Source organism: Pseudochaenichthys georgianus, chromosome 6 (assembly GCF_902827115.2).
Source record: "Pseudochaenichthys georgianus chromosome 6, fPseGeo1.2, whole genome shotgun sequence".
In the NCBI taxonomy this organism is placed as follows: domain Eukaryota; kingdom Metazoa; phylum Chordata; class Actinopteri; order Perciformes; family Channichthyidae; genus Pseudochaenichthys; species Pseudochaenichthys georgianus.
In genome coordinates, this window is record NC_047508.1 from 40,203,523 (window position 1) to 40,216,684 (window position 13,162).

General features: G+C 41.0%; 1 protein-coding gene across 1 annotated transcript in view; it reads right to left on the bottom strand.

Moving 5' to 3' along the window:
* Positions 1-4,810: 4,810 nt before the first annotated feature.
* Positions 4,811-13,162, bottom strand: part of LOC117448522 (protein inscuteable homolog) — an 11,329-nt gene continuing 2,977 nt past the window's right edge. The window contains exons 2-7 of the mRNA XM_071203416.1: positions 12,662-12,833; positions 10,741-10,919; positions 10,178-10,244; positions 9,062-9,217; positions 8,083-8,159; positions 4,811-6,173 (exon numbers count right to left, since the gene is read on the bottom strand). Of these exons, the coding sequence (XP_071059517.1) occupies positions 6,045-6,173; positions 8,083-8,159; positions 9,062-9,217; positions 10,178-10,244; positions 10,741-10,919; positions 12,662-12,833 (780 nt within the window). The 3' untranslated portion in view covers positions 4,811-6,044. The remainder of the gene's footprint in view (positions 6,174-8,082; positions 8,160-9,061; positions 9,218-10,177; positions 10,245-10,740; positions 10,920-12,661; positions 12,834-13,162) is intronic.

Genomic DNA, 13,162 nt, shown 5'->3' on the forward strand with positions numbered 1-13,162 from the left:
ACAAGGGTATGCACTTCTCTGTGCACACAAAAAGGAAAGGACTTGCATCCCTTCTCATCTCTTTGCCCGAGTGATTAGACTTTTAAGTTCGAAGCAAATTATTGTACCCTCATTTGTGTTGAGTGTAAACTTCTGAAAGCACTTTCAAAGAAGAAGTTTCTCTCAGTTCCAGCCCTCTGAAAGAAAGCGAGCCAGACAGAGACACATTTCTCTGTGGCAAAAGAAGTGACCCATATAATATTAAACTCCCAGGAGAGTCACAGAGGAGTGTCTCCTTGCATTAGACCACAAGTCCTCAGATCCTTTTCTCTCAGAAAGTGTCTGATTGATGGTTTCAGATAGAGGGGAAGACATGAAAATGACTGCTTCTTGCCCTGTCATTATCCAGTTACATTTCTAATGTGCATCTCCCGTATTTAATGTGGTATCGCTGACAATCTAATACCTGTTCATGAGAGACCTTTTGATGGCATAAGCAGCTTAATTACCACTTTAAAACTTTAAAAGCATTGAAGATATGTATGTTTTTATGTGTATATGTATGTCCACACATACAGAGGACGGTGGAGGGGGAGGAACATGAAAATTCAAGAGCTTTAGAAACCGAGGAAAACTGAAAACAAGAGCGACAATACTTGGCATCATGGTCGAACCAAAACAAGATAAAAGGAACCTGTGTTTTTAAGGCCGTCTGTTTAGGTCTCCTCTGCGTCGATACATATTTCATCGGGCCTCAACACAGCGAGGCAGGAGCATATTCTATCACAAAGGCCTCTGAACACAGTCCCACGTGGACGCTGGACAACACAAAGCAGCTCAATTGTCTCGACTCTGGGGTGGGGTAACAAGTCCGGGCTCCAGCATTAGTGCCCTTAGGTTAAAAAGAAGCTACAGAGGGAGTGAGAAGACCCTCGATTGTCTCTCCAAGGAGAGGAAGGCTTATGGAGGGATAGAAAAAAACCTGAGAGGGATTTTATCAAAGAGATAACAATACAAAGGACAAGTTCGGCAGACAAGCCCTCACATATTTATATGCACACACTTGCTGCATCATGTCCAAACCACTGGGAACGTATCAACTCAGATTGTGAGCCCTTTTTTAACAATCACTGAGTTATCAAAGTGTGAAATAGTAGATGTTTTGATGACAAGTTGTTGTAATGCACTAGGAGAGACTGTCCTCCCAACGAGACCCAATGTTTGTGGAAAGTTGGAGAATTAAAATACAAAAAACCTGGCAGCTCCCGGAGGACAAACACCGGGGTCTTCCTCCTCTTAGTCTCTGAGCGTTCTTGATTTCTCTGTGCACTTCATTCAAAAGGTTTGCTATGTCCCTGTGCTTGTGGATAAACTCGATGTATGAATGCAGTTCCTGAGAGGTAGCCAGAGGTCGGTGAGGCCCTCAAAGGGATTTTAGCAGTGTGGACCCTGAAGAGCCAATAAGGCACACTATGCAGGGTCTATTTAACATGTTGTGTTTGCTCGTGATAGTGGCGTCTTTGTTTTGTGAACAGAAGTTCAACTGCATCCTGTTTTGTATTCGAATGTTTTGTATTGTACACAGGGTTGGGTTGTAACGGAATACATGTAACGGCGTTACTTAATCAGAATACAAAAATCAAGTAACTGTATTCAGCTCGCGTTACATTTGAAAAACGAGTAATCTGATTACAGTTACTTTCGTAAACCTGAAGTGAATACATTTTGGATTACTTATTGGAATCATTGGTGGAAAGATTTCCTCACAACATTTAATATTCATTACTAAAGGTACAGCCGAATCATCAAAGCCCACAAAACCTATTGCCGCCGCAGATGGACCAAAAAAACGTTTGAAAAAAATTCGCGGGTCCGCTCGCTCAGTGAAACAATAACAACGACACATGGAGGAACAAAAGTCTGCGTTTAAATCGCGTGTGTGTGTGTGGTTAAAACACATCAGCCTGCGGTCGCTCTTTAGCCTTACTAATTTTTTATTTTTTATTTTTATTTATCCTTTATTTATCCAGGAATGTCCCATTGAGATACAAGATCTCTTCTTCCAGGGAGTCCTGACCAACACGGCACACAACAAGTTTCAACATAAAACAAAGGCATTAAACAAAAAAAACATACAATTCAAATATAAATACAGAAGGCCATTTGTGCAGTGGCAAGAAGCATAATCACATCAGCAATAGCATCAGGTAAAACAGTTACATGTTTCATGAAGGGCTAATCGTAGCATACCTTTAAAAGCATTTACAGTAGGAAGTGCCTCTAGACAAAGTTTTACTTGCAGCGTATTCCATAAAAAGGGAGCATAGTGGGAGAATGCAGCTTTACCAAGCTCTGACTGCATCAAAGGAACATTTAAAAGCATCCCATTTGCTGCTCGTCTAGTATTAAAAAAGCAAGTATAAAATGACAGAAGTCTGGAGATATATAAGGGCAGCTTACCTAGCAATGATAAAAATCAACATGTGTGATTGTCTTCTTTGGTACAGAGAGGACCATCCTAAGGACTGATACAAAGTGCAGTGGTGGGTGCGAGAGCCTGCACCCGTTACAAAACGTATAGCAGTATGGTACGCAGAGTCCAGCTTTTTAAGCAGGGAGGAAGAAGCATGCATATAGATCACATCGCCATAGTCTAATACAGACAGAAAGGAACTCTGCACAATTCTCTTCCTGGCTTCAGACGGGAAACATTTCCTTAAACGAAAGAAAAAGCCCAGTTTAGGTCTAAGTTTTCTCAGTAGGTTCCCAATATGAACATCAAAGGCCATCTTTTCATGTGGATTATTTCTGAAGGTATATACAGTGAAGGCGGTGCGTGAAAGGCGGTGCGTGAAAGGCGCTGCACGCTCGTCTTCTCAGAGGCTGAGTTAACCCTCCCGCTGCCTCCTGGTGCTGCAGAGATGTCATGAAGTGAAGGAGGGGTTCCTTCTATAAAACAGCTGCGGGCAGCAGATACTGTGAGAGTCACGGACATGAATACACAGATCAAGGCAGACTGGTGCACACCAAAGGTCCTGTTTTGCCAATCCGGTGCTTAAACAAATATAGCTCTACACCCCTGGCCGGAATGTCCTTAAAATGAAGTCCGAGTTCGACATTTTAATTCATGTCCTCCCAACACTGGCAGGACAGAAGGCGACACGCCCGTTCTAAACCGTGTCCCTCACTCCTCACATCCCAAGCTGCATCCCCAACAAGTGTATTATGTTGTTACATCGTTTCAGATGTTATGTTTCAGTTAATACGCCATTAAAACAGTAAAAACACGTTCAGTTTCCTTTTGCTTTTTGTGTCTCCTGTTCACCAAAACATACCCATCTGTGATGGAAAAAGAAAGTAATCCAAAAGTAATCTGATTACACGTAACTGTATTCAGATTACTTTCAGAGCCATGTAATCAGTAATCAGTAACTGATTACATTTACAAAGTAACCCTCCCAACCCTGATTGTACATATAACTTTTATTCATGTATCTTTTCTTTTAATGTTTATTTTATTATCTTTTCTTTTTAATGACTGTTTTTAAATGCCATTTTCTCAATGTCTTTCATTTTTGTAAAGCACTTTGGGTTACCTTTTGTTGAAAGGTGCTATATAAATAAACTTGCCTTGTAGTTAAAATGTGTCTTTTCAAAGATTCCTCAAAGGTTTCTGAGACTGAGGGTGTTTCTCAATGTCGAGGAAGATTGCTCCAGAGCCACTAGTTCAAGGATACTACTTCATCGAGTGCCGCCGACGGACTGTTCCAATGTCCAGACTTGGAATTCTACCGAGCCTGGCGTACTTCGTTGCGGGAAATTTCGAGGCTGCACATGTGTAGACTCCGCGGTCTTAAAATCCCCACAATGCTTTGCGCACGGACCAATTTCCAAATCTTTGGCGGAAATCGTGCTCCATTTAAGGCGGGGACTCGCATATGACGCATACCTGTTAGCCTGTTCCACCACTCTTCGTTTTCCGAGGAAGGATTCTTGACTCACTTCTGAAGCAACTTGGTGTTTCTCAATCTCGAGTACGCTTGCTTGGTAGCACATGTCTTCCGAGTCACTTGCTTCAGAAGCGAGGCAAGAATACTTCCTAGCATTCGGAATACGAAGAGTGGAACAGGCGAGAGGCCCCGCCTTACATTTTCCGCCACCGATTTTGGGAAATTGGTCCGTGCGCAAAGCATTGTGGGAATTTTAAGAGCGTGGAGTCTACACATGTGCAACAAAGTACGCCAGGCTCGGTAGAATTCCAAGTATGCTGGACATTGGAACAGTCCTTCGGCGGGACTCGATGACGTAGTATGCTTGAGATAGTGGCTCTGGAGCAGCCTTCCTCGACATTGAGAACCACCCAGAGTTTCATCTTCTCAGAGTTCACGAGGTGTGCATGTCAACTAAAACTTCCAATGAGTGATATTTGGACATTTGGGGGTCAAAGGTTATAAATACAAAACCGACACATTGAGAACCGACACACCTGGCGAATATACGTCCACATTGTATTTTCTTCTTCGCTCTGATTTTGGTCTCCACCACGGAAAATCGGTTTATTTAGCCGCTAAATTCTAGTGAGTTCACAAGCTAATCTGAGTTCAGACTTTTTCTGTATTCTGATATTAATCTCAAAACTACAAAAGGAAATGTGAAGTGGCCCGGTATTCCTTCTCAACTGTTCTGTCAGCAAACTCTTCAATATGTTATCTGGGTGTTCTTGCAAGTTCCATACATTCTCAGTAATGTTGTGATGGAGGAACTTTATATACACTTTTTAATAAAGAATCAAACAGCTTTGTGACAGTAATTCACTAGAATAACACTGCATATTGCCTTTATTCCATGCATGGTATACAACAATGGTATTTATTGTTAAATTAAAAGTATTTATTTATTAAAATCCAAGACCATTTGTATAGATTCATTCTCCAGTGGTGGATAAAATATTTGACTCAATGGCATGAAAGGTTTAATAGAATATCTCAACATGCCACACAATGCGCTTTGACAAACAGTACCTTCTTCATCAGGTGAAAAATATCAAGTTGTCAAATCTGAAAGAAACATTTTAAATAATAATAATAATAGTGAATAAAGGACTTCAAACATCAAACGGAAAAGAAGTTATTCCAACTGTAATAATTTAGTTTTAAAAGATCAAGTGGCTTCTGATTGAAAACACAAAACAGATAATATTTTCTTTCAGACAATAAAGAGCATTTCTGCAGACAGAAATCTCGGTACTCCAGATGCTTCCGATCATTTGGAGGCATTTCACCGTGCCATCCACTTGAAACATCTCTTTCTCCGTTCCTCAGATAGCCAGCATGCTTCGGAGACAATATATTGAGACATTGCACGAATAAATTGCACAGTGGCAGAATATAAAGCATTTCATCCTTTCTTTTGTCAAATTGTACAAAACGCTTACTGATATACATTTCCCAGTGGAACAAAATAAACGGTACACAGTCATAGCATTTAATACGGCCCCTTGGTTGCACTGGGCAACGCATGTATGTACCGTACTTTCCGGACTATAAAGCGCACCTGCTTATAAGCCGCAGCAGCTAAATTGTCCGTCTGTCTTGCTCTCGTTCTGTCTCTCGGTTCCACTTTTACTTTGGCGCGCTGCCTGTCTCACTCTTTTCCGGCCTCCAGCTTTTCCTGCTGGAGCCCGCCGCTTAAAGGTGGCGGGCGCGGACCGGTCATAGAGCCCATAGGGTTAAAGGTGGTTAATTTTACCTGTAAAATCCAGATTTAGGAGGTTCCCTAGTGGCCGTTAGCTGTACAAAAAAAATGGGGGGAAAAGTCGCGGCTTATAGTCCGAAAAGTACGGTACATTTCTTCAGGATTCATGCAAGCTGACACAATCTTTTTACATTTTTGCATGATTTTCTGACACATAAACACCTTCTCAGTGACGAACCGAAGCTCTGTTCTGGGAATGGATGCTTTGCTCATGAGTGACGCTGCTCATTAGTCCTCTCCTCATGAAACGGTGAACGTACACCATCTTTTCGCAGGAGTTGAGCTCTGCCCTCCGTTTCCTGAGCAGCGCGTCACACAAAGCTCTCCTCCATGTTGGAGCACAGCAGGAAGGAGTCCACGAGCCGCGGTTTGATCAGCTGCTGGTGGTCCGCCGCCTCGATGCTGTCTGGACACCCCGCTGCCAGCCTCCTCAAGGCAGCCTGACACACACACACACACACACACACACACACACACACACACACACACACACACACACACACACACACACACACACACACACACACACACACACACACACACACACACACACACACACACACACACACACACACACACACACACACACACACACACACACACACACACCAGTATGTATGAGTAAAACCAGCAAAACACAAATGCATGATAATATTCGGCCTATAATTATATATATATACCCATGTGTATACTGTTCATACTGTATATACTTTAGCTTGTTATATGTTAATACCTATATCCTTCTATAGATTGCACTGCACCGTACTGTCGGTTTTGGTAAGACACTAATTTGTATTTTGACAATAAGGTTGAATTGTATCTAAGGTAATTTAATAATGATGGCGAACACACATCAGTATGTATGAGTAAAACCAGTAAAACACATAATGCATGATAGTATTGAGCCGATAATTATATATCTTTATATTTATATTGTTCATACCCATATGTACTGTTCATACTGTATACTTGTTTATATGTTAATACCTATATTCTAGTTTACACTGCACCGCACTGTCTGTTTTGGAAAGTGCTCTCAGCATGTGTGCTTTTTGCAATGACAATAAAGTTGAATCAGAATCAGAAGGATACAGAATTTAATGTAATCTAATAATGATGCAAACAGTAACATTACCATATGTTATTGTTTTTATTTGTATTCATCCCGTTACCTTTGAGTTTTCCCTTATTTGAATGCTTATATCTGCTTATCTTGTGTACTTTTTTCTTATCTAATCTCATTGCATCGGACTTATCCTGTGTTCTCTTATTGCACTGTATCCTATTGTAAACCCCTCCAAACCCCTTATGTGTCTGAGTCCCAGTCAAAATCTCCAAACATATTTATAATGCACTAAATCCAGTTCTAAGAAACCTATTCCAATAATCCACCATGTCGTCTTTTCAAACACTCCTCGTGTGTTTTCAGGGGAACGCGTGTGTGACGTCTCCGGCCGACCCACCCAGCAGAGGCTCCAACATTTACATGCATGATTACAAAAGTGTGAAAGCTCAGCAAACCTTCCAAGGTACAAATGCAACACCTACAATGGCTCTACTTGACCCCTCGGCTAAAAGCGATAAAATAGAATGGCATTAATGTGAATGGACGAGCGAGAGTACAGTGAGGAGGAGAGCGAGGCAGCCCAATTAAGACCCTGACCATTACGGGCTTCCAATCCCCTCATCGGGTCGTAATAATCATGATCGGAATGAGAGAGTGATAAGAGGCGAGCAGGGCTTTTATTCATGATATGTACATATTTAAAACATACAAGGTTTGAGATGATGTGGACCCGTCAGCTATCTCCACATGGCTTCAAGATACGGAGGGTGGGATATATTTTCAATTTTCACACATTGCCCTGTGGATGTAATTAAATTGGACAGTCATTTGGTGCTCTGATGTTAAACACATGCAGGCCCGCGGTATAACGCCCTCAGTGTGTACTATTTCATGTAAGTACCATATAGCAAGTACAGCTGGACACGTATAGTATTTGACTGAAATGGGCTGTTTGAATTAGATATTTGCATTCATGACAGGGAGTCGTTCAAACATATCTAAGGCTACACACACACACACACACACACACACACACACACACACACACACACACACACACACACACACACACACACACACACACACACACACACACACACACACACACACACACACACACACACACACACACACACACACACACACACACACACACACACACACACACACACACACACACACACACACACACACACACACACACACACACACACACACACACACACACACACACACACACACACACACACACACACACACACACACACACACTTTGTACCTACCAGGCAAGCGACCAGCACTGAGTCGCTGTTATTTCTCTCAGTGGGGGAGCGACACAGTTCAATGAGACGAGGAACAGCTACAGACAGGGAAACAAAGAAACGTTACAAATGTTCCCTTTTGATATCAAATATAAACAGTTCACTAAGTCCCTCAAGAATTATGACAAATAGGATCCAACTACAATGCAGTGAACAATACACCTTTGTGTCATGGACTTGTTAAATTGGCATTACCCTTTTTACCTACGATACGATAACACTTTATTGACAGAGCAGCTACATTTGCAACAACAGGGAAAATTGCTGATGTAATCACTTATTAAATGCTGTTTGAGAAACTAGTGTTTTTGACGAACGCTTGTACGAGGAACAGGGAATCCCAAAACTGAGTAAATGTTGACAATGAGAGGTCACGGGGGCCGTTTCACCGGCAGCACATCTATATCAAAAGCCCCATTTGCATTCTCTCACACAACCGGTCATTCTTCACTCATCCAGTCGTATGCTCAATATTCCCGAACCACTCTTTAACCAAACGTTTTTATCAAAATCACAAAGTTTCAACCCTTCCAACGACTACTGTGTCACAAGTCTGACATATAGTCAATGTGCGCGGTCTGCTTCCACCGTTTAGTCACACCGAAGATAAGGAAGACAACGTGTTATCATTTTGAATTACATAAGGCATGGATTGTGTTTTAAGAATTTCACCATAAAAAGGAAAACCGATTCAAGGCTTTTTAACTTTCTGCTAGCCGGGTTTATTGGGACTTTATTCGTTTTCAAAGTGTTTTCAAAGAATATAATACTTTATTCTTCTCACAATGGCAAATTGAATTCTAACTTAATGTTTCCTTCACACACACAGGATACAAATGAGGCCCAGAACCCACACATTCTCGCCTGAATGCTTTTATAAAGAGGCGTCAGAGGGGAGGAATCCTCAAACGTGCTATTGGGGATCCTAATGTCTGCCTACCTTTGAGCTGGATGGCTATCTGCGAGACTTCAGGGTCCCTGCTCAGCCGGGCCAGAGTCACAGCTGCTTTCTGCTGAACTCGCTCGCAGGCGGCGCCCTCCGATGGACTGACGGAGGACGGCTTCTCTCCGAGGAGCAGCAGCAGGCGCTCGATTCCTGGGAAGAGACATAACACATCCTACAGATTAGCACGACACCAAAGAGTCAGAGGTGTCAGGGTGGCTCGTAAGGAACAGAGACGAGATAAGACGAGATAAGAATGACTATTGATCCCAATTTGGGAAATGCTGGTGTTGCAGCAGCAGCATAAAAAGACATGGCATGGTACAATACAATTAAATCAACCAAAAATAGATAATTCAAACGGCACAGAAAGGAAGAAATATGGTACAGAAGTTACAGTAAAACACACAAAGATTATGAAAGAAGGAAAAGAGGAAACAGACAGCTTACACACAAGCCAACAAACACATCCAATTGAAACATAAGCAAAAAAAGACTCGGACGTAACAAAGCAGGTGATTTCACACAACCCCTCTTAAAAGGATTGAAAGCAAAAGTGCAGTTAGAACGCGTGATCAAACGCTATTCTTCATAAGTGCTGAGATTCACAACTTCATTATACAATCATGAACAGTTTTGGAAAGTCAAATTGCATAAATATTCTGTAAAGGAAACAATAACAAGCCCTTAGATTAATTTATAGATGTTTATCGACTGAGGGACCAATATATATATATTAAGGCAAGAATTGAATTGCTGTTCAATTTAACAGATACTGGCACAATTAAAGTCTTTGCGTGTATTTTATTATTAACATGATTAATTTAATTGGGTTGTATTAAATTGAATATTTTTAACGCAGTAGACTTGCATGCAAACATTTAAATTAAAAAAATACTGAATTGAAGGGATAACAAAACGATTTAAAATAGTATTACATATATGCACATATGTGCGTAGGTTGATGTTTTATTAAAGCACTGTCAGGCTTCTTCCCTTATAGAGTCTGAAGCTGCCATCTTGAGGATAAAGGGAGAATTACACCGATGTTGCAACGTCCATTTATGAATTATTATTATTACTGTATTGTTAAATAAGAGTAAGAAGGTGTACCTTGGTCTTGCAGGACTTCAGGAGCACACTGCTCCAGAACTGAGAGGTTCGCCAAGATGGTCACCACCTGAGAATAAAACAATCAAGGGTCGAAACATAATGACACCCTTAAAGGTGGGGTAGGTAATTCACTTCAGGAACACTTGTTATATTCCATGGAATGCTCTTAACATCCCGATAGCAATGAATATCTGAAGTGCTTTGACAATAAATACATAAAACATGTAATCTGTGGAAGCCGTGGCGCTGTAAGAAGCACGACCAATCATCTGAGCCGGCCCGGCTAAAGTAACTGGATGGCCTACCTGCCTGTCAGCCTTCCATCTGGGCACACACTGATCTCGTGCCCTCATTGGTCATGTGTACGTTCGTGTGTGTAGTGCAAGGTGACCAACGTGCACCTATCACTTGTATAATGTATATAGTATCCTTCCTATGTATGGAACTTTCTACTGATCACTCCTTTGGGTTTTAACTTGAACTCATATGCAGTGACGTGTTGTCATGCCGCTTTAACCAAACAAGGACTGAGTAAAGTGCGTAGATCTGATCTGGTGCTGCACCTGGTCTTTGGAGTAGGGCGTGTCGACCCTCTGCCGGTCCCTGCAGGCCTGCAGCAGGATGTGGATGGCGTTGAGCTGCAGGAGGATCTCACAGGCCATGCTGTCGAAGAACGTGATGTTAGCCAGCGCTGCAGAGGCCAGGAGGAACACCTCGCCACAGGAGGCGCTGTCACACAGCTCTGAGAGGGGGGCATCACTGGTTAGGGGCAGTGGGTGCTTCAACATGACATAATAACACACGTTCAATGAGAGGAAGGCAAGGCAATTATTTATATAGCACTTTTCTGCACGCGACAATTCAAAGTGCTTTACAAAACAAATTAAAAGACTTTTTAGGAATAAATACATTAAAAACACATTATACAATTTTACAACAGACATTACAAGGCAAAGATAATAAAATAATAAAAATAAACACCACAGGTAAACAATACATGTTTAAAAGGCATACTGTAGTTCGAATATGAGAATCTCAATTAAAAGCAGCGGCAAAGAGATGTGTTTTCAGTCTCCATTTAAAAATAGTAGGCGTTTCTGCAGACGTGTTTGTTCCAGAGTGTCGGGGCATAACAGCTACACGCTGCCTCCATGTTTTGTGTTTACTCTCGGAGCCGATAGCAGACCCGTCCCTGAAGACCTGAGACTCCTGGATGGCTCGTAATATGTAGGAGATCGACAATATTCTTTGGTCCTAACCATGTAATGATTTAAAAACTAGCAATAGTACTTTAAAATCAATTCTTTGGCCGACTGGAAGCCGATGTAGAGATGTCAGAACCGGACTGATGACTGAGGAGATAAAACATGAAGTGCAAAAGACCACAATATCTTCTCCAGACTTCTCCAGTTTTTTTTGTTTGGCAACAATATCACCGGTCATACTTATTTATAGGTTATTACTACATGTATCTGTCTATCAGGATTTTAAGATTTTTGAGTCTGAAATTAGGTAAGGTGCTGTAATGAGGAAGCATACAAGCTTTTGTCCATGTTAAAATGAAATGCATTAACATTATTTTTTTACATGGCATAATATGTATTACAAAATATCTACTCTGTACATTTATAATATTATTATAAAATAAATTCAAATTCAGGTAAACATCTACTTAAAACATTAAAGACCAAACTCTTTTATTTTAGAAGGTGGTCATTCCTAGCATTCGGTGCCATTTAGGTCCCCACCACATTATATCATATATTTGTATTTAAAAGGACTAATGCTTATTTATATATTTATATATAAAAGCTTGGTTTTAAATGTTTATCCCCCTCTACTATAAAACAACAATGTTATTTAGCCAGGATGTCTCAGGATTGTCTGTCCATAGCCCTTACAGTATGTGCCTTTTATCTATTCTTATGTGCCTTTTATCTATGATTGTAATACTATATTTTATTATAATGTTATGTCTGCTGTGAAGCACTTCGGTAAAACTCTGTTTTTAATATGTGCTATATAAATAAAGTGGATTGGATATTCAACATTCTAAATAATTACTCTGATTGTAGCACAAGTTGCTGTGTCCCAAATCATGTTTGCTCAACTTCTGTAACAGATATTAAAAAAGAAATCAAACAAATACAAACAAATTCTACATTTGTGTCACTGTTGCATAACCCCTTTACACTGTGGGGATGTGAAAGTAATGTGTAGACGTTGTATATTGTCACCATTCCTAATAAAAGAAGTCAAAAAACAAATCTGAATTTATTTAAAAAACTGCTGTAATTCTACTATTCTCTAACTCACTCCATGTTCCACCCAAATAACAAATCCTGTTTCTGTGAAGAGCCTTTAGTCAAAAGAAATGCTGCAAGTCAAAGGTCAAGGGTACATTAACATCTTTTGGAGATGCATGTACTTGTATGCATCGTCGTTGTTCAATAAAGACATATCAATCGGTGCACATCCACTCACTGATGAGCGCGGTGACGATGTCGTGCATGCTCTCCAGGAAGCTGGCGAGGTGTTGTGTGGAGGTGTGGTGGGGGGAGGTGATCTGAGCCACGACCGCCGCCGCCTCCGCCCGCGCTGCCTCCACGCTGCTCTCCTCCGTCAAGATGTCCGCCAGACACAGGATCCCATCCACCTGAACACATCAGGGACACAGCAGCATTCATCATAACCTGCTTTATACATTCAACATTCAAGGCTTTTATTGTCATGTTGTAGTTATGACAACGACAATCTTAGGTCACAGGCTCCTCCAACAGTGCAACACAATAAAACAGATCGTGTAGATAAAATAAAATAGAATATAGTAGAAATAGTAGAAGTAGTAGTAGTAGTAGTAGTAGTAGTAGTAGTAGTAGTAGTAGTAGTAGTAGTAGTAGTAGTAGTAGTAGGAGTAGTAGTAGTAGTAGTAGTAGTAGTAGTAGTAGTAGTAGTAGTAGTAGTAGTAGTAGTAGTAGTAGTAGT